The sequence below is a fragment of the Lissotriton helveticus genome, chromosome 10, assembly GCF_964261635.1.
Source record: "Lissotriton helveticus chromosome 10, aLisHel1.1, whole genome shotgun sequence".
Lineage (NCBI taxonomy): Eukaryota > Metazoa > Chordata > Amphibia > Caudata > Salamandridae > Lissotriton > Lissotriton helveticus.
In genome coordinates this window covers 260400632-260422727 of record NC_136071.1, presented here as the reverse complement: position 1 = coordinate 260422727, position 22096 = coordinate 260400632, and the positions used below count along the sequence as shown (strand labels likewise).

General features: G+C 44.0%; 1 protein-coding gene across 1 annotated transcript in view; it reads right to left on the bottom strand.

Moving 5' to 3' along the window:
- Positions 1-14901, bottom strand: part of GARS1 (glycyl-tRNA synthetase 1) — a 116121-nt gene extending 101220 nt beyond the window's left edge. Inside the window, exon 1 of the mRNA XM_078665280.1 lies at positions 14650-14901. Coding sequence (XP_078521406.1) covers positions 14650-14859 — 210 coding nt within the window. The 5' untranslated portion in view covers positions 14860-14901. The remainder of the gene's footprint in view (positions 1-14649) is intronic.
- Positions 14902-22096: the final 7195 nt, after the last annotated feature.

Genomic DNA, 22096 nt, shown 5'->3' with positions numbered 1-22096 from the left:
ACCCAACGGATCTTGGTTGCAGAATGCAATTGTGCAGATTTAGAATAACCCAGTGATGCTGCAGTTCAAACTGGTCACTTTCTTAATTGCTGTTAATTGCCATCTGAATGTAATCTCTTTTCAATATTTTTATAGCCTCTAGCAGCATGTATCTGCAACCAGGAAGATAGTCTTAATATACACAGACTATCAAAGTTAAGTTGAAATGCCATCAATGTAGCACCGTTTCGAGATCCCTACCCAGACAATCCAGAGGGAGTATGTACACTGCTAGAAGAATTATCAGAAACATCAAAGTACTGTATTGATAAAAGAAAGACAAACTTTTCTCTTTAATGCTATATTGGTCTACTGTTTAAACTAAGAAACGAGATCAACAAATGCCTGTCTAATATCCGTGGATCTGGCTGGCTTCAAATTAAAAGATTTAAACACGCAATTATGCTAGGCTTCTAGACAGCATCCAACAGAATTTCCAACACTGGGAGCACTTCTTTCCATCTCTAGTATGGCATATAAATATAGTTAAAATGATAAGGGTCCTCTAATGCTTGTTTCTACTTCGATTAATTCCCTGTTCTTTAAATATGCTTTTTGTCTGAATTGAATATGTTAGCGATATACGTTTGACTGACAAACCCCCCTCGGATAGGAAGCATCAAGTTCTGTGCCAAGCTGGATGATAGCAGGTGGGCCTTTCCTTATTTTGAACCAGACTATCTGGCTTTGGGTACAATAACGCCGCATCACTTGGTCATCACTAGCTCATAAGATCAATTCTCAAAAGTGATTCTGGCCGACTGTTGGAGCACACAGATCATTTGATTTAGCAACCGGATTTCATAACCTGAATGTTAACCAACAGGTTTAATTTACCTCTTTAATAATTGTGGGTAGAAACTACGATTGATGGCGCCGGAATCTCCACTCTCTCGAGCTTATGACTGCATCTCATTATGAAAAAATGCTGAATTTCCTTGCACGTTTACTCAGAACTTTCTAGTATTAATTTAGAGTAAATGAACAAGAGAAACAGGTGAATATGGATTATTTATGAGGAACTTTTACAGATATTTGCAGTAGTGATGTTTCCTGATGAAGATGTACATGGAAACACCTTTGCTAATGTACATCAAGTTTTGTCAGCCTCTGAGCAAGAGTCTTGCAGCTAGAGTGCATGAGCAACTACATGCAGCAGTAAGGATGGACCGAGGGAAAAAAGGGGCAAAATTGACTGAGGACATCAGGAGGGAGTTTTCAGACACGGTCTGGTAACAAATAATGCATTACAAAAGCCTCCAGTAAATGTTAATATGAGAATAATCTGGTGTTACTCAGTTTATCAACTTCATTACACACCGCCGGTCTTTCCAAGTAAATTTTTCAGCAACTATTCCAAAAAAGGTTCTCAATGCACTGTGGAAAAGGGATACTATTTGTATATAATGAGGTCCTGGCGTGAACTGAAACACCTTTTCCTCCAGAAGCTATCAAATTTGCAGCACAAAACTGGCACTTATCAGAATAACCGTAATCAGATATTGAGTTAGCCAAAATGAAATTTGTAAGGTGGAAGGTGGAGATGTGCTACAGGGGTAGGGGACTACATGAGATGTTTTCAACCACTTCGGGCATTTTAATGTAATATCCTTGCAAAATGTTCATCCTGACCCAACAAGGAGTTTTGAATATTTAAGATGAGGGACAATGAATATTGCAAGAGGCAGGATGAAAGGAAAGGATAATGCTGTGATTATATGAATACAGGTTTGATACTCAACCACTGGAAGGAGATTTTGGTTAAGAATGATTGGGCCTCGCTTGCCTTTGATTCTATCGAATGGTCGTACCTCTTCGAGGTACTACCCCGCTATGGCTTTGGTCCCAAATTCATTCAGTGGATTCGACTACTATACACTGATCTTTGGGGTCAAGTTTATGTCAATGGACATACATCCAGGCGATTTCCCTTACACAGAGGCACAAGACAGGGGTGCCCTCTGTCCCCTTTGTTGTTTGCACTTACCCTTGAACCTCTGGCTCATTGGATCAGAACTGACAATTCCATCCGCGGCCTCCGTTGGAGTGCCGAGACGATAGACAAGGTCTCGCTGTACGCGGACGACATCCTCCTCTACGTCTCCTCCCTTCAGTCCTCCCTTAACAGCCTGTTACATGTTATCACTAACTTTGTCAAGTACTCTGGCTTCTCCATTAATTGGTCCAAATCTATATTGTATGTTTTACACGGCCCACCTCCTCCCCTGCCGCGAGGCTATTCAATCGAAATCGCCCGAGACGGATTTAAATATCTGGGAATTTTTATCACTCCTGACCCCAAACTGTTCCATGACCGCAACCTAAAAGGCCCACTCCAAAGACTTCATAACGACATCTCTCATTGGAGAACACTCCCTCTCTCTCCCAGGTAGAGCGGCCCTATTTAAAATGCTTGCACTCCCTCGATTTCTGTATGCCCTACAAAATTGTCCATTTCCCATTGCCGACTCCTATTTCAATTCGCACGAAGGAGACCTTCGCCTACTCTTATGGGACGGCGGTTCTCCCCGCATTGCTCTCATTTCACTTACACAGGGGTGGTACGATGGAGGTATTGCCCTTCCCCAATGTTCGACTTTACTACTGGGCTACTCAATTGGTTGCTACTAACTCGTGGATCTATGGTTCACCCACGAACCCTGCTTATCACCTAGAGAGGTGCCAGACTGGCCGCGGGGGTTACCTCGAGGCCCTATATGGCAAACACTCCCGTGCCCGGTATATAGGCCCGATGTCCCACACAAAAACGATCTGGCACCGTGCGAACAAGCGACTCGGATGGACTGACACCCTCACACTGTCCACCCCACTCTGGACTTCACATAAGCTCGGCACCCTATGTCACTATCGAGGCTTCGATAAATGGGACACAATTGGCATTTCCACCTTGGGTGACATGCTTCACAAGGGCAAATTGCTGACATTTGAAGAGCTCCAAAAGACACATGACTTGGCCCAATCTGAGGCTTTCCGTTACCTCCAAATTAAACATGCCATACTTGCCAGCGTCCCGGACCTCCCTTCTCTCCCACACTCCTCGCCCCTCAAAGACAGACTCCTGTCAGAACCCCTTCAGGCCAAAGCAATATCCCACACCTACCGTAAATTGTGTAATAACATGCCGAACTCTTTCCACCTTATACGAGATAAATGGCAGAACGACATCGGAATCTTGGATGAGGCCGAGTGGCAGGCGGCATTGATGTCCCCGCACGAATCGGCTATCAGCCACAGATTCAGACTTATACAACTTAAGGTATTGCACAGAACATACATATCTGCTCCTCTTCTGGCCAGAATTGGTAGACGCTCTTCTGACCTCTGTCTCCGCAACTGTGGTCAAACTGGTACCTTCTACCACATTCTGTGGGAATGCCCGGTGATTCAAGACCTCTGGAAACGCGCCACCCAAAAAATGACTGATGCAATAGGAAAACCTGTCCCTCTGACCCCCAAATGTGAACTCCTCAATGTATGGGACCCCTCTTACTGAAACGTGAAATAGCTATGCAGTGGGGCTCACCATCTACACCGCTCCCGATTAGGTGGGTGGCCGCTATGGATGTGTGCATGTTGTCCGAGAAAACGGTCTACAAGATATGGGGCTGTCCTGGTGTTTGGGATAAGAAATGGGGACCATGGAATATTTATAGAGGGGAACTGTGTACTTGCCCCTCAGCAGACATGGGATTGACCAGACCCAATCTCCCCTTGTACTCGTGATTGTGGTGTACTGCTGTAATATAGGTGTTCTATGGCAAGATTGTAACTCATGACTGTTTGCTAAACATTATCTCTGCTTTTGTTCAATAAAATATTTTAAACAAAAAAAAAAAAAAAAAAAAGAATGATTGGGTCTTATGCCTTTCTACCATTTTCTCAATTTTTGGGGTAGGATGTCTGCTTAAGGCTTCAAAATAACCCCCCCCCCAAAAAAAAACGTGCTTAGTTTTTGAAAAGTGCGGAGTAAAAAGGAAAAAAAGAAAAGGCTCAAGAATGACGGAGCACAAGTGTGCATTCTTCATCACGGTACTGTGAATTAAGTTGCACAGAGGCACTCTTCTGGATGGCTCCGAGCATAACCTATGGGCGTTCGACATTCCTCACCTTACAAAATGTGTTGTTTTCTGGCGCAACTGCCACTGGAAATGCTGTAAAGGTGTACAATTTGTTCATTAGCTAAAATGTTGCTTAAGCATTAAAAAATGGCAGGGATTTGTTTCTTCACCAGAGTTGCACTGTTCCACATCTCAGTGACATTCTACTGCAACGTGAGGCAGCCTTGGGTGATTTGTTCTTGTTTGACTGAAGGTCTTGTCCAAAGAGTGCTGCTGACCCCATTATGTCACGTTTGCCATTTGGAAAGGAACAAACAATCCAACAGCAACAGAAATACTAATCTGCAGTTTAGCTGTGAATGAGCTCAATATGCCCAAGTAATGATGTGAAAAGGTCTTGAGTGTTCCACAGTGCAGCAGAACTCCTTATAAAAAAAAACATTGGTAAGACAACTCTTACATGCTCATTGGAAGCTATGCCTGCTGCTCTTTTTAGGTCTCGCCTAGGCAGCGCACCCGCGCTCTCTTCGAAACGAAACATACTACGTAAACATTATGGGCTTCAAGCACCGCTCATCTTTTTCATTGGTTCTTCTAACTATCCTTTGTAAATGCCAGATTTTGTTTGGTGAATACGCCTTGTAGTCCCTCTTTTTGGACTTTTGTAGGTGGGGGGCATGGCTGCTTAGTTTACAATCCTCCTCCGCCACTGCGAGGAGCAGTTTCAGGGAACACCACCGCCTCTGCCTTACGTAGGAGAGTGGTGCCTCACATACCTGTTGTATCAGCATGGCGCGCGTTTTATGGCCATTGCGCTTCATGTTTCAAGAAGTGCAGCGGCTGTGTAGCAGGAGGCATATTGATAATAGAAAGGTGCTAGGCTGCTGCACTTCTTTCAGCAAGGCTTCTGCACGCCATCACCGTGCCCATCTGCAGCCGCTCTCACCAGGATTTAACGCAATTCACTTTCCATCACTCTTTAGAAAGTGTCCCATGCAGTGTCTCCTGCTGTGTGCGCACTGTCGGCACTGCAATAACCCTACCTCCGCCTGTGATGTGCGCACGGGATGGCCCAGGCAAGGCCTTGACACCAGCCACGGACCTCAATCATTCAAGATGGGTGCCTGAAAACCCGTAGTAATTGCTTTTTTATATGGGAAAAATCCCAAAAGCTCAAGACGCCTCTGCATCTACCCCGCAGGCAATCTGTCTTGTCAAGGAGCACCATCCCTCTACAGATCCATAAAAAAGCTTGCATTCCTGCCTCGCTATTGGCTTTCTGTGGAATATTCATTTTTCCACTATTTGAGCTGCAACGCTCCACTGTTACCATCGTTGCTGCTAAATAGGTTTATAAAGATACCTACATCATCAGTTGCAAAGTTATCAACCCACGCAAGATCACACTTGCTACCAAGCAACTGAGGTTTCTGCTTACAAATGGCATTATACGGTTTCAGTGAGAATGCAGACCATGTACAAAGGCCCTCTTACAAGTTATTTACGATACTTTTTGAGCACTCTTATTTGGTTGACCTGTCTTTCTTTCCCTTGATGTCTTTTTTTCTAAGAGCTTGTTCCCACTGCCAACCTCTTCCTCCTCAAAAACATCTATCTGGGGTGCTGATGGTAGTTGGCACCACGAGGCCACAGTCGTCAGACCTCTACTACTCACTCAGCATGAATGGATAGAGCAGCTGGAATCCAAGCATGTTGTGATTTTTACATCATTGATAATATCAAGACTGAGCATCTATATGTTATTATCAACAAGAGATTACATGCCTGCAGCCTAATGGCACAACAGTTGCTGTGCAAAACAATATTACCTCTTGCTGCAAAGAAGGCAATATTAGGGTATTAAGCATACTTTCTTTCTAGTAAATTTAGTGTAATGCATGGTTTTTAGAGTACAGATTTTAAAGTAAAACCCTGATCAGCATAAACATTATCTGGAGCCACAGTATCAATCAATTTCGATGGATAGAACAGTTTTTGTGAGCAGGAATAAAGGTGTGCTATGAAGTCTACACTCACAAAAACAAAACCTGTTGAACATGTTCATCCATTTGCTTTGTGAGCTAATAACATCTTTAGCATATCACTTAAATGTACTATACATATTTAACGTTTAACCAGGACAGCATACGCAAGACTATATTTACCTGCTGCATTATGGAAGGAATTCAAAATGTAAAAGACCGTTTATCGATGCAAAGTTACTTGCAGGTACCTGGTTATAGAACAGGATAGGTAACTCTGAAATACGTATGATTCATAAAAATATACAATGATGTGCAACAAATCAAATAGTATCTTGGCTACTAACATAAAAAAGGGTGTGTAACTGTAGACACCTACACTGGTTAACCACAAAAAATAGCATGCAGAAAGTGGCTTTGTCTTTATTTGCTAAAAAAAAGCTTTTTTCTCTCAATGTGCATGCATTTTTTACTTTCATTTAAAATTCGAACACAATACTAGAGGTTAAGAAATATATTACACCTCATCAATACATGGAAAGGTTTAACCTCATCTCTTGTAAGAAAAAAAATCTGTATATAATATATCACAAAAATGGATAAACTAGACGATTTCGAAAATACTTTTAAAAGTGACAAACGCTGGATTGTTATTCTCCATAAAGTCACTTCACTTCCTCTAAAATCTGTTCCCACTGCAGCACGAGGAAAACGTGGCAGAGGGAGGGGCGTGAGAAAAAAAACACAGAAAAAAAGCAGGAGGAATTACTTCTATCCAGACTTATTGCTGGATCTCGCTACAACGAGCGACAACACTGCCACATCAAGAGAGAAACTCCTATGCAATAGAAGAGTAGTTCCTTGTGTACACCACAGAAACATTTTTCGGAAGAACAAGCCACTGGCTTCAGAAACGACAGGAATCTATAACACAAGCCTAGAAAGACGTTATTATACTCGATAGGGTTTAGTCTTGTGTTGGTACGAGTAACAATCTTTAAGCCTTAGATTTAAACATATTTTAATTGGAGCAGAAAAATGCAAAAATATTATGCTTTTAAGACTAATTCGCATTCGTTGCAAGGATAATCTAAAACACTTCGTAGCTGCATGCAGTCCCTATGTTCGAGTAAAAAGCCTGATCTACAATGCTCGATTAAAAACGGTTTGCACATTTTCAGACTGAAAATTCTGACGAATCATATCCCATTCAAAACCTATTAATTAAGATGTTGGGAAAAAAGGCACCGAGGATACAAAAGAAGCTGGCAATGTGATGCACCATTCACCATGATGGAGAACAAGGTCTAATTCAATGACCGACACCTGGGGACTAGTAAAGTCAACTTGCATTCATTTCACAATTCTATGCCAACTAAAGAGGTAAACTGATAAATGTGGTTGTTTTACTCTTCAAGCAGCAGACAAACAGTATTTTGGTATCTTGCTCACAAATCCAAAAAACCTTGCCTCCCTCCTGCCCAGCTTCCACGCCAATTATCCAGTCTCAGATCAGACAGCACCTATCACCTTAGAGGTAAAGCTTGGTTGCAAATGTGCCCTTGTCAAGTGCGACACTTTCGACCAATCATGGCAGTTTAGCCAACAGCAAGATGCACTGGGGACATAAGTATGAGCTGGGGTCCCCAACCATGCAAAGTGCTGCAAAAAAACTTGACAAGCTACAAAGAACTGACAAAGGCAATAGGTTGGGCTTGCAACTGAGCTCCAACTAAAATAGCTGACGCTGTGGTGAACAAGACACACAACAATTACTTTCTATATCCAATGCATCTAAGAGAGAAATAATTTAATGTGTGATGACTTTAGTATAGTTTTCAGATACATCAAACAGCCAACAGTACGAGGTGAGAGAGTACTTCTTTCCTAGAGGGAGCCTACGACCAACCAATGTATTTAAAACAGTGGTAACAATAGGTATGCAGAAAGCAGTGCTGTCAAACAAAACCTTAAAAAACAAAATGTCACCCATAACAAGCCGGCACTTGGAAAATAAGCGCATAGATATGAAGTATCCCTTGTGTACAAACACAACTGAGAAGCTGCCTAGCATAACAAGCATTTACAATGCAATAGGTCTCGCAGCATTAAAGTTTGAGTTACTGGCATTGTAAATGACAATGCTTTGCATTCATTTTTTTTTATTTGCAATTGGTATTTAAACGTTGTTTGTGAATGGTTAGCTGTGCTTATGCTAAGCAAAGTTGGCAGTAATATAGAGTGCTAGTCTTGCTTGTTATAAGCATGCTGATTAAAAAAATTATTTACCGCAGGAGAACCTTACCGACTACACTAAAGGGTAATAAGCTACATGAAAATAAAAATATTGCTTAATATGCTAATGTGCTCAGAAGCCAAGGCACAGGAAAACCAGTAAAACAAAAGCAAGTCGAAAATTCTAGTAGGACAAATGCTGCTGTACAAAAAAAACAGGACTGGGTAGAGGTGTCAGACTGGACATAGGCACTTGTTCTGCAATTTATGCATGTGTGCACTTATATATGAGCTGTCCGTGTATGCCTGTCCAATGTAAACAGTCTACGGGTACCCACGAAAAAGACAAAACTACATCTACCCACAATAAATTGTGACCCGCAAAACAAATCTCTCAGAAGCTTTAGGAAAGAAAGCTGAACATCTCCTAATTTGTTTTCCCAAAAATTAAATATGAAAAAATTATCTGGCCTTGCTGCTGCTAAAAACACACGTGTACCTTACAGTTGGCTGGATGAGAAAAAGAGAAACACATGAAAGGAGAGCATGCAATTGAAACACCAAACATTGAAGTGGAAGCGAGGGTGGGGGTTACTATGTTAGAGATGAAAGACGAGAGAAGCCAGGTTAGGAGTTAGATATTGAGACAAGGACTAAACACGTTTTAAACTACAGAGAGTAAGTGACATGCAAGAGGCGTTATGTGCGTACCTCGTACTGATTTGTGTGTTTTAAATAACAATGGCATGGAGGGACAGGCTGTTGAAACTACGAGATGAAAGCAAACATTCTTTTTTTAATTCACCAGGCTCCTACATTAAACACCCGCTGCTCACCTTTATTATGTTTCTGCTTAGCCTACCTTTGTGCCTGAAGTGCGAAAGCATTATTGGGAGCAAATCAACCTTTAAAAAAAAGAAATGTCACCACACTCAGCTTCGTAGTGCAGCCACCTAAATTTAACACCAGCTGCTCACCTTTAATACGTTTCTGTGGAGCCTGCACCTGTGTCGGAGGGTGGTGGAAGGGCATCAGAAAAGACGGGAATAGAGCAACAATTTGTTTTTCTAAGTCAGCACACTCAGCTCTATAGTACACCCACCTCCCTGAAACACCCGCTGCTTGCCTGTAATAACTCTCTGCAGAGCTCAGCCAAGCTGATCAGTGTGTTTTCTAGAGATCACGGAACGCCGGCAGTGTACATTGTAATATGTGAACATCGCATGTTTGCGAAGTGAGTGCCACTGATTACATTAAGGCAGTACAGCCACACACAAACAAATACTATTAGAAATAAATACAATGCCTCTGTAAAAATAACAACAAAAATAAAACGGAGTATGCATACAAGGAAAAAGCTATTACTTAAAGAGACGGGATATGCATTATGCCTTTGAGTTCATCCGGCTCTGCCTTGATGTTTATAATCGCAGCATTTGTGTTGGAGGGCAGAAGCAGTGACAGGGATGCCCCATGTTTAAAGAAAAATCTGCTTTTGAATTGGAGAGTGGTGGGAGGACAGAAGCAAATACGGGAGCAAAGCCATTAAAATAAAGCAACTTAATTTTTAAAGTCACCAAACTGAGCTCCAAAGTTCAGCCATCTACATTAAACACCCGGTGCTCGCTCTCCTAAGTATGGCCTCTCCGAAGTTTGTACTGAGCCCGCATCTGTGTTGGAGGGTGGTGGGAGGGCGGAAGGAAAGACGGGAACAAAGCAACAATTAACGGGTGATTTTTTAAGTTTGAACTGTGCCACCTACAGTAAACACCTGCTGCTCATCTACAATATGTTTCTGCTTAGGCTGTCTTTGTGCCGGAGGGAGGTGGGTGGGCGGAAGCAACAACGGGAGCAAAGGAACAATTTTATTAGGAAAAAGTCACCACATTGAGCCCCGAAGTGCAGCCATCTACATTAAACATTCGCTGCTCGCTCTCCGAAATTTGTATGGAGCCTGCCTCACTGAAGTTGGAACGGAGCCTGAATCAGATCAGAGGGAGACTCACACAGAGACGGGTTGCCTAGTACACAGAGCTTCAGTTAACCCAGGATCACACGCAGGAAAACCTAAGCTTGGCACTCTGGAGTCCGGAGTGACCTCCTTGCCCGGGAATCCAATTGTTTTCTGAAATCACCCGGAGTGAGAGGTACCGTCGCGGTCATGAGGCGTGAGGCCGACCTGCGCAGTCGGTGGCTCTAATTGCTGGCCCGGGGCTGAGGGGAGGGGGGAGGAGAAATGCGACACGGCGGGAAGGGGCAGGCAGGATGACTCAGGGGAGGGGGCGGAGCGGGGCAGAGCGGCATGTGGGTGTGAAGGAGCCGGGCCTTTGAAGTGAAGCTAAGCTTCACTTCAAAGGTGTCGGAGGAATGCGGGCGGCTGTGCACGCGCTTTTAAGCTCAATGCACATGCGCATTGAGCTTAAAAGTCACGGGCACTGCAAGGAATCGCCACGATTCCTTGCAAGTTAGATAAAGAGTAGATGAGCCCCTATAGTCTCGCTTGCTCGATGCGCATGCGCATCGACAGGCGAGACCTAAAAAGGGAAGTGAACGTCGTACCTTCAATTTTAATGCACAAAATTTGCTTACTAGGGTGCGAGCAGTGGTTTCCCTGTCAATTTGCCCCAGATGGCAAAACGCTCAAACACCCGAACAAATAAAAAGTACTCACCCTCAACTGCCATCACCAATAAAGAGAAAGAGTTACACATTTGGCCCAAGCTATTGCTGAACCCCATCCTGCTCTACTAAATGTATGTCACACAGCTATTCTCTATGTTTCATGTGAAGGGGGTGAATTGTCATGTCACTCCTCGCTCCACCATTGCTACGTTTGAGCCCCCTTCCTTATCCAAAACCTGTAGTAAGATTCAAGCCAAGTGAACCACTCCGATTGCCACCATCCTATTTTTTTCACTTTAACATCTATAATCACTGAAGAAAACTAATGGGACTAAAAAGCATCAAACAATATTATCATACAGCAACCTCTCCCGTAGCCAACTTCAGAGAATTGCTATTGCAAATTAACTGGTTTACCACCTCTCTGAAAGGTACCAGTGTGTCCAAGTGTCGGACGTGCTGTGAAAACTCATTCCAAAGCATTGTGGCTTCCTGTGTGTAACGCTAGCGCCTGGCTTCCTGTGTGTAACGCTAGCGCCTTTAACTGCACATTGGACAACGTACAACTAGAAAACTTCCCTTAAAATTCAGACGGAATGCGGGCACCTACCACTGGAAATTTTCCCCCCTGAGGTTTTTACAGCCTTTCCCACATAGGTTTTCATGAACTAACGATAAAGTATTAACTATGCCCTCTTAAATAGCCTGCAATACGTCCAACAAAAGCATTTTGACGCCTTGTAAAATGTATGAAGCTCTCTGTAAATGCAAATCAATGCTTTAAATTAGGGATGCCCTTTTAGACCTGGTGTCATTCTCTGGAATCGCACTATGTACAAAAGGTAAATCAGCCTCAATCCTGCTCCCATAGTAACAGTCCAGACTGAACTGACAGGCAATGTTCTATCAGATGAGGGGCCACAAAGACCTGCAGACTGGTTTCAATCTTGTTGCGCCTCTTCACTGTGATGCAGCTTGGATCCTACAGAACAGGACATGCATTTGGACATACTAATTAGCTAACCATATTTCAGTGAAGATCTATGATGCCACAAAACCAACTCCTAAGACAGCACAGGCCCTACTGAAACAGTGCATAGTAATGCATGTTCTGTGGAGGAGGATACTGTGGGGCTTAATACCCTCGAATGGATTCTATGAGCCATCAATTCCACAATACCTTAGTCTGTACCTGGAATCACCTTGCCATGTTGAGGGGTGCAGCTTAACACTTCCTGCGCATCACAACGCAGTAACCTCGCGCCAAGTCCGAACAGTAGGGAACTACTGTTAAGAAGTTGTGTGACATCACCACCCACTTAGGGCTTTTGTAAAAAAAAATATATATTTTTTTTTAAATCTCATGTTCAATACAATACAGATAGAACAGACAAATACATTGCCTTTAATTTGGTTAGATCCTACAGTACTTTGTGTGGAGTACTCTCCATACATGCTATACTACACAGGGCCTATCCTAACCCAAATAGCAGCCATAATAGCTTTCTATATCACCTATTCCCTTGCCAACCAACTCACTGTATGTGGCTTTAACTGCCTACTTTGAAAGAAAATCAAGCTAACGCCCAGACTAGCCTCACCAACCTTCCTTTGCTGTACCTTCCCAAACATCTGTTTGGCGTATCTACCAGCTTGTGGTACTCCTGACTGTCTCCTACTTTGCAACTAAACACTGCCCCCAAACACATCCCACAGTCCCAAATGTACCAGTTACCCCTACAGACAGCCCCTCTGTTTTCTCCTGTTATAATTACAATTCCTCCCCATTATAGTTGAATCATTCCCCCCTATACAAGATCCTTCCTACCTTCTCAAGTAATGCTGCCACTTGGTCAAGATTGATGTAAAGAGTTAGTTGGGCAAGTTTGTTGGGGTCAGGGATGGATACCTTTCACCCACAGTGATCACTACTGCATGTGTATTTGGATAACACTTTCTTTAAGCCACATAAAAAATGTCACATTTATTTGCTCATCTAAAAATGTGTAAGTGCAGCCAGGACCATAAAGGTAGGAGGGCACTTTACATTAAACAGAGAGTCGAGGAAAAGCAAAAATAGTTACAATAATGATGGGAAGCTAAAATATAAATATTTTCTCGGCTCGGGCAGGGAAGAAAACAGAACCAAACGAGAACATTGATGAAAATGTGGTGACAGTGCAATCGAACATCACGCTCTACTGGTATTGGAAAGGAAACATGGTCCTGTATGAACAGCAATGAGTCATTAGCACAGGAACTGCTTAAAGAGGTAAATTTCACTTGATTTATAAAAGCTAGGAATTGAGGTAATGTCATCAGGCTGGAGTATAGTGAGTTCCAGGAGCAAACTGCACAGCTGAAACCCAGTGTGTTTTCCTGTCAGGAGAGCGTCTTATAAAGCCTTGTTTCGGTTTGGACTGAACCAGAGGTAAAACCATGTCCCCACATTCTAAGGTCTACCTGTCCCTCTAAATATGACCACCCTAACTACCTCCCATCCATACGAGGGAAACCCATTAACTCGAACCTCGTCCCACAACTGCGGCCCTATCCGATGTGTAATATAATTGTTTCACAAGCAGGTCTTTAAGTCTGCTGGGTCCCTCCTGGTCTCAGACCCTATAGTAATTAAAAACACAAAATGAAACGGGTCCCTTTATGGCCTCTATACTCATGTCCTTAACTTTACTAGCACAAACACTGCTCCAATTCTGTACAAGGAGTGTAAAAAACGTTAGGGTGAGCCAGGTTGCTCCTGTTTAGAATCCATATTCTTTCCTTAATGCTTGCATTTCCTAAGAGTGTTTGCATTTTCCAGGATGTTCTGGTATTTTCTTTCCAGCAGAAGATTACCCTTGTGTAGTGCATACTTTGAACGGAGTTGCCCACATGTGTTTTTAAAGGGAAGCAATTGAGTTGAGGTTGAAGCCAGTTTTTCACAGGGGGTCAAACGGTATTCAGAATACGTGATCATCCGATCCTTGGCCTCTATGCAAAGCATACAGAGCAATGGTTGTGTATGACACCTGTAATTGTGATTCTAAGCCAATGTGTGAGGAGGGTGGCACGGGAATTTTAATTTACATGTTTAAACCACGCCCCTTGTATTGACCCCGATACCCCCAAAACTGAAAGCCTTGCTCAAAAGTCAACAATTTTTACATTTCCCAATGCACCAGCGGTCTTCTCATTCAACCAGCGGTATCCATCATACTCCCTCGTCTCGGTACTTTCTTATACTTAGCCCATGTTCATGGCCTTTCTGCGACTGATGCCATCTACCTGAATCCCTCCCAGATGACCTGCTGTGAGGTCTCCCCACCCCCTGACTCTCCAATGTGGATGAATGTTGATGTTTCATAAAGTGTTCCAAGCAAAATGAATGTTGAATAAACCATTTTAGTAGGGTCATATAGGTTTGCAGAGTATTAAAGTGTAATAACTCGTTTTCCTTGTCAGGATAGTGAATATGATTGAAAAGCGGGGGGAAACACATTTTTCTATTTTCTCGTTTATTATTATTGTTAAGTGACACCCTTGAGACGAGGATGAATTGACAAGCTATGTATAGCTGCCACCTTATAATGGATAAGCATTCATGACACAGCTATGCCCCCACCCCAGAATAATTAAAATATAGATGCTCATAACCCCCATCTCTAGGCGACCCTCTTTCTTCCGGACTGTACCTGCTCCTTGACAGCCAGCCTCAGGGGCGCCAATACTTCTTCCATGGCTCTCCTAGGCAGTTCTGGCTCTAGCTTCTGCTGCTTCCTCGGCGGTGCTCTCTCCTGCAGACGGCGGGGTGCGGCGGCCAGACCCCGGGTGGACCGCTGGAGCAGGAGGCTGCGCTGGCCGGGGAGCAGAGTGCGGCAGAGCAGGGTTCTAAGCAGCAGCATGGACCGGGAAAGGCGGGGCTCCGGGCTGCATGATGAAATCTCTGCCTGGCCGGCTCCGGAGAGCGACCTGGTAATTCATCTAATGCAGAGCGTGATTCCTGCTAAAAAGGAGCGGCCATGTTTGAATGGTGCAGTTATCGTTTGATAACATTGCAGGTTCGCGTATTGCTATAAAAACTATACATTAGACATCTTTAATGGCCTATTATTTTTGTAGATACTGTTTCATAGAAGATGGACAGATAGTATGAGTAACATTTTTTCTAAAAAAAAGTTTTATATTGTTTAAGCATCACAGTCAATATTTGTGCTTGAAAGAACATGCCACATTTTTTTGTTGCACTGTGGTAAAAAATAATTTGTGTTGAACACATATCGAAGAAACTCTGCTCAATTACTCTTAAGGTATCGGTATCCCAAGATGGTTTGCTTACGACAGTAAGGGTTAGATGCTTGGTAAACTTTTTGTAGCGTTTTGTCTAGCGACTAGACTCATGCGCGAGTGGTACACTTTCCAGTTTTTCGAAGGACGTTTTGGTGGTAAGTTTCACAGTCACTTAAATTAAGATGAAAAGTTTATTGATAATGCACAAGTATTTATTTTTCTGACGATTGTAAAACATTGTAAAATCAATGTTATAATTTTAATTTCATGTCTTAAGTGCTAAAACATTGAGCAAGCATAAACATCTATTTTGCAAAAGTGTGTTTAAAAGTAATTGTACGCTTAACTTTGCTACTTTTACTCTACGATAATGCATAGAAAGTTATCTACTGCACACTGGCGATCTTTTTCATATTTTCAGTAATAGATGGTAATGTCCTCGGAAGGAAGAAGGACTATAAATTACAGAATTAATTAGTGAAGAATCACAAAGAACTAGTGGGACAACTCAAGTTAAGTAATGTGTCCGTATTGGGCGCCATGTTGCTAGAGAAACTTAATTTACAATCCTTCAGTTTCCCTTTAGCAGGCAATGGTTTGATGTACAAAAGCATTTTTGCGGTCGCAAATGTCCCAATTCACAGAGCCGTCCCATTTGCGATCGCAAAAATTCCATGCATATGTACAAACCTCAATTTATGATTTGGTAACAAGTTACAGAATAGCTATTTGAGTTTGCGACTGAATACCAATTCAGTATTCAGAAGGGGCTCGTTTAGGGAGTCCTTTCCAAATACTGAATCGTAGTGGTATGTATTAATGATGTGCGGGCCGAATTCCAGTCGCGAAACATTAATCTTTTACCACTTCTCAAAGGACAGGTGGCAATCCTAGTGTGATCCCATGGACCACTGCCTACTCTTAAAAGAAACAAGCATTGGCAGAGAAAATAGGTTTTGCCTACAGGCGACTTATTGGCTTTGGCAATCAGGTTTGGGGGGGTATAACCCGGTAGCAAGTGGGGGTGGATAATGGGACAATTTTTTAAAAAGTGCTAAAAGAGGCCAGCGCCGACCGCTTTATAGCGCTTTTTTTTCATTGAGCTGGTGGGAGGTGGAGAAGAAGCAGAGACAGCAATGCATGTAGGAAGGTAGAAGAAACACAGGAGTTCGGGTTTGAGAAGAAACACGGGAGGTTGGAGGGAGAATAAACACGGACTGGAGGGCGTGTGGTAGGTGTGAAGAAACATGGGAGTGCAGGGCGGAGGGGAGAAGAAACAGGGAGGGGGTGGGGATAAGTTAAAAAAACAAGCATTTGCAATGCAATAGGTCTCGCATTAGGAAAGTTTGAGCTATTGGTATTGTAAATGACACATTTTTTATTTATGTGTTGGTTTTGAAAATAGCTAAATTAATAGCTTTGTCATTTACAATGCCAATAGTTTAAATTTTGCAAATGTGAAACCTATAGCATTTGTAATGCAATATGTGTTGTATTTACGTGACTTAGATGTATTGATATTACAACTAACAATGGTTTTTACATTTTTTAATAATTAATACTTAAATAAAAGTTATTGTAATTTATAATGGCAATAGCTTAACCTTTGTAAATAATTTTTGTGAAGATTTTGTTAATTGTATTTTATTGTGACGAAAATCCAAGCACTGAAGTGAAATAACATCTTTTTGTGACATTTGTAATAAAGCTTGAAACATTGAGAGAACATATTTGAACCAGTTGTTGATTGGTTGCACAGATTGATGCTGTGGTGGTGCTGAGTGATGTTGTGGCGGCGACGAGTGATGCTGTGGCGTTCAGTGATGCTGTAGTAGCGCCTAGTAATATTGTATTTCCCCTGAGTGATGCTGTGGTGGTGCTGAGTGATGCTGTGGTGAAGCGATAGATAGAGTGAGTGCGATAGATAGACAGAGAGAGGGCTATAGATAGATAGAGTGAGGGCGATAGATAGATAGAGTGAGGGCGATAGATAGATAGAGTGAGTGAGGGCGATAGATAGAGTGAGGGCGATAGATAGATAGAGTGAGGGCGATAGATAGATAGAGTGAGGGCAATAGATACATAGAGTGAGTGAGGGCGATAGATAGATAGAGTGAGTGAGGGCGATAGATAGATAGAGTGAGTATGGGCGATTGATAGATAGTGTGAGTATGAGCGATAGAGGGAGGGCAATAGATAGAGGGAGGGCAATAGATAGAGGGAGGGCGATAGATAGAGGGAGGGCGATAGATAGATCGAGGGAGGGCGATAGATAGATCGAGGGAGGGCGATAGATAGATCGATGGAGGGCGATAGATAGATCGAGGGAGGGCGATAGATAGATCGAGGGAGGGCGATAGATAGAGGGAGGGCGATAGGTAGAGTGAGGGCCTATAGATCGATAGATAGAGTGAGTGAGGGCAAAAGATAGATAGATAGATAGATAGATAGATAGAGTGAGAGCGATCAATAGATAGATAGATAGAGTGATGGTGATAGATAGACAGGGAGTAAGGGCGATAGATAGATAGACAGATCGAGTGTATTTATGTTGCATTGAGCAGTGTAAGTATGAGGTGTGTAATTATATGGCACTGAGTGGTATTATGTGGAGTATATTTACGTTGCATTGAGAAGCATGGAATTATATGGCGTTTAATTATGTGGCACTGAGTGGTATTGTGTGGAGTGTATGTTGTATTCAGTAAAGTGTAATTGTGTGGCGTATAATTATGTGGCACTGAGTGGTATTGTTTGGAGTGTATGTTGCATTGAGTGCAGTGTAATTATGTAGCATATAATTAAGTGGCACTGAGTGGTATTGTGTGGAGTGTGTGTTGCATTCAGTAGAGCGTAATTATGTGGTGTGTAATTATGTGGCACTGAGCGGTATTTGGAGTGTATGTTGCATTGAGTGCTGTGTAATTATGTTGCGTGTAATTATGTGGCACTGAGTGTTATTATGAGGAGTGTATGTTGTATTCAGTAGAGTTTAATTGTGTGGCTTGTAATTATGTGGTACTGAGTGGTATTGTGTGGAGTGTGTTGCATTCAGTCGAGTGTAATTATGTGGTGTGTAATTATGTGGCACTGAGTGGTATTTGGAGTGTATGTTGCATTGTGTGCAGTGTAATTATGTGGCATATAACTATGTGGCACTGAGTGGTATTTGGAGTGTATGTTGCATTGAGTGCAGTGTAATTATGTGGCACTGAGTGGTATTTGGAGTGTATGTTGCATTGAGTGCAGTGTAATTTTGTGGCATGTAATTATGTGGCGTGTAATTATGTAGCACAGAGTGGTATTTGGAGTGCATGTTGCAATGAGTGCACTGTAATTATGTGGCGTGTAATTATGTGGCACTGAGTGGTATTGTTTGGAGTGTATGTTGCATTGAGTGTAGTGTAATTATGTAACATAATTATGTGGCACTGAGTGGTATTGTGTGGAGTGTGTCTTGCATTCAGTAGAGTGTAATTATGTGGCACTGAGTGGTATTAGGAGTGTATGTTGCATTCAGTGCAGTGTAATTATGTGGCATGTAATTATGTGGCACTGAGTGGTATTGTGTTTTGCTATGCTATGCTTTGTTATGCTATGCTATGTTTTGTTATGCTATGCAAAGTTTTGTTGTGTTTTATTATGCTATGCTTTGTTTTGCTATGCTATGTTTTGTTATGCTATGCTATGTTATGCTATGTTTTGTTATGCTATGCTAAGTTTTGTTTTGTTATGCTATGCTGTGTTTTGTTAAGCTATGCTATGTTTTGTTGTGTTTTGCTATGTTTTGTTATGCTATGTGTTGTTGTGTTTTGTTATGCTATGTTTTGTTATGTTATGTTATGTTATGTTATGCTATGGTTTGTTTTGCTATCCTATGCGTTTTTTTGTAATGCTATGCTATGTTTAGTTTTGCTATCCTATGCTTTGTTTTGTTATGCTATGCTATGTTTTGTTATGCTATGTTTTGTTGTGTTTTGCTATGCTATGCTTTGCTATGCTATGCTATGTTTTGTTATGCTATGCAGTGTTTTGTTGTGTTTTATTATGCTATGCTTTGTTTTGCTATGCTATGCTATGTTTTGTTATGCTATGTTTTGTTATGCTATGCTATGCTATGTTTTGTTATGCTATGCTAAGCTTTGTTTTGTTATGCTATGCTATGCTATGTTGTGTTTTGTTATGCTATGTTTTGTTGTGTTTTGTTATGCTAAGTTATGTTATGTTTTGATATGCTTTATTATGCTATGTTTTGTTATGTATGCTGTGTTTTGTTATACTATGCTTTGTGTTTTGCTATGTTTTGTTATGCAATGCTTTGTTTTGTTATGCTATGTTTTATCTTATGATATGTTTTGTTGTGTATTGTTATGCTATGTTTTGTTTTGCTATGCTTTGCTATGTTTTGTTATGCTATGTTTTGTTATGCTATGCTTTGTTGTGTTTTGCTATGCTATTTCTTGTTTTGTTATGCTAGGTTTGGTTTTGCTATCCTATGCTTTGTTTTGTTATGCTATGCTATGTTTTGCTATGCTATGCTAGGTTTTGTTATGCTATGCTGGTGAGGGTGTGTGAGGGTGAGTGAGGGTGTGTGAGGGTTAGGGAGGGTGAGGGTGTGTGAGGGTGTGAGGGTCGTGAGGGTGAGTGAGGGAGGGTGAGGGTGTGAGGGTGAGGGGGTGTGAGGGTGAGGGGTGTGAGGGTGAGGGGTGTGAGGGTGAGGGGGGTGAGGGTGAGGGTGTGTGAGGGTGAGTGGGTGTGTGAGGGGGTGTGAGGGTGGGTGAGGGTGAGTGAGGGGTGTGAAGGGGTGTGAGGGTGAGTGAGGGTGAGGGGGTGTGAGGGTGAGGGGTGTGAGGGTGAGAGGGTCATGAGGGTGAGTGAGGGTGTGAGGGTGAGGGGGTGTGAGGTTGAGGTGTGTGAGGGTGAGATGTGAGGGTGAGGGGTGTGAGGGTGTGAGGGTGAGTGGGTGTGTGAGGGGGTGAGAAGGTGTGTGAGGGTGGGTGAGGGTGAGTGAGGGTGTGTGAGGGTGAGGGGGTGTGAGGGTGAGGGTGTGAGGGTGACTGAGGGTGAGGGTGTGAGGGTGACTGAGGGTGAGGGTGTGAGGGTAAGGGTGTGTGAGGGTGAGGGGCTGAGGGTGTGTGAGGGTGAGGGGGTGTGAGGGTGAGGGTGGGTGAGGGTGAGAGGGTTGTGAGGGGGTGAGGGTGTGAGGGTGAGTGAGGGTGTGTGAGGATGAGGGGGTGAGTGAGGGTGTGAGGGTGAAGGTGTGTGAGGGTGAGGGGGTGTGAGGGTGAGGGTGTGTGAGGGTGAGAGGGTCGTGAGGGTGAGTGAGGGTGGGTGAGAGTGAGGGGGTGTGAGGTTGAGGGGTGTGAGGGCGAGGGGTGAGGGGTGTGAGGGTGAGTGGGTGTGTGAGGGGGTGAGAAGGTGTGTGAGGGTGTGTGAGGGTGAGTGAGGGTGTGTGAGGGTGAGTGAGGGTGTGTGAGGGTGAGTGAGGGTTTGTGAGGGTGAGGGTGAGGGGGGTGAGGGTGAGGGTGTGTGAGGGTGAGGGTGTGAGGGTGACTGAGGGTGAGGGTGTGAGGGTAAGGGTGTGTGAGGGGGGTGAGGGGGTGTGAGGGTGAGGGGGTGTGAGGGTGAGGGTGGGTGAGGGTGAGAGGGTTGTGAGGGGGGTGAGGGTGTGAGGGTGAGTGAGGGTGTGTGAGGATGAGGGGGTGAGGGTGAGTGAGGGTGAGGGGGTGTGAGGGTGTGAGGGTGAGGGGGTGTGAGGGTGAGGGGGTGAGGGGGTGTGAGGGTGGGTGAGTGAAGGTGTGTGAGGGTGAGAGGATGTGAGGGTATGTGATGGTGAGGAGGTGTGAGGGTGGGTGAGGGTTCGGGGATGTGAGGGTTCGGGGTGTGAGGGTGAGGGGTGTGAGGGTGAGGGGGTGTGAGGGTGAGTGAGGGTGAGAGAGTTGTGAGGGGGTGAGGGTGTGAGGGTGAGTGAGGGTGTGTGAGGATGAGGGGGTGAGGGGGTGAGGGTGAGTGAGGGTGAGGGGGTGTGAGGGGGTGTGAGGGTGAGGGGGTGAGAGGGTGAGGGTGTGAGGGTGGGTGAGGGTGAGGGTGTGAGGGTGAGTGGATGTGAGGGTGTGTGATGGTGAGGAGGAGTGACCAGAGACAGACAGAGGCCACTGGAGACAGTCAGAGAGCAGCCTAGACAGGGGATGGAGAGCGGAGAGAGGGAAGAGAGAGCGGAGAGTGAGAGGGAAGAGAGAGTGGAGAGTGAGAGGGGAGTGAGAGGGGAGAGTGAGAGGGGAGTGAGAGGGGAGAGTGAGAGGGGAGAGAGAGCGGAGAGTGAGAGGGGAGAGAGAGGGGAGGAGAGAGTGAGAGGGGAGGAGAGAGTGAGAGGGGAGAGAGAGTGGAGAGTGACAGGGGAGAGAGAGCGGAGAGAGGGGAGAGAGAGCGGAGAGAGGGAAGAGAGAGCGGAGAGTGAGAGGGAAGAGAGAGTGGAGAGTGAGAGGGGAGACAGAGCGGAGAGTGAGAGGGAAGAGAGAGCGGAGAGTGAGAGGGGAGAGAGGTCTGACACTGAGATGAGAGCAGAGAGTAAGGGGGGAGGTCTGACACACACTGAGACGAGAGTAAGAGAGGTCTGACACTGAGACGAGAGTAAGAGAGGTCTGACACTGAGACGAGAGTGCAGGGACGGTGACAGCAGAGTGCGCTCTGACACAGAGGTGACAGACGGGTGAGTGCACCGGAGGTCGAGTCTCCGGCGATGGTCGGGGTCCGAGATGAGACAGAGGCTGGGACTCAGCAGTGCTGCGCTCTACCTGTTGCCATCTTCATATGAAAATGCCAATAAAGCGATTTAAACTGTAACATCAAATC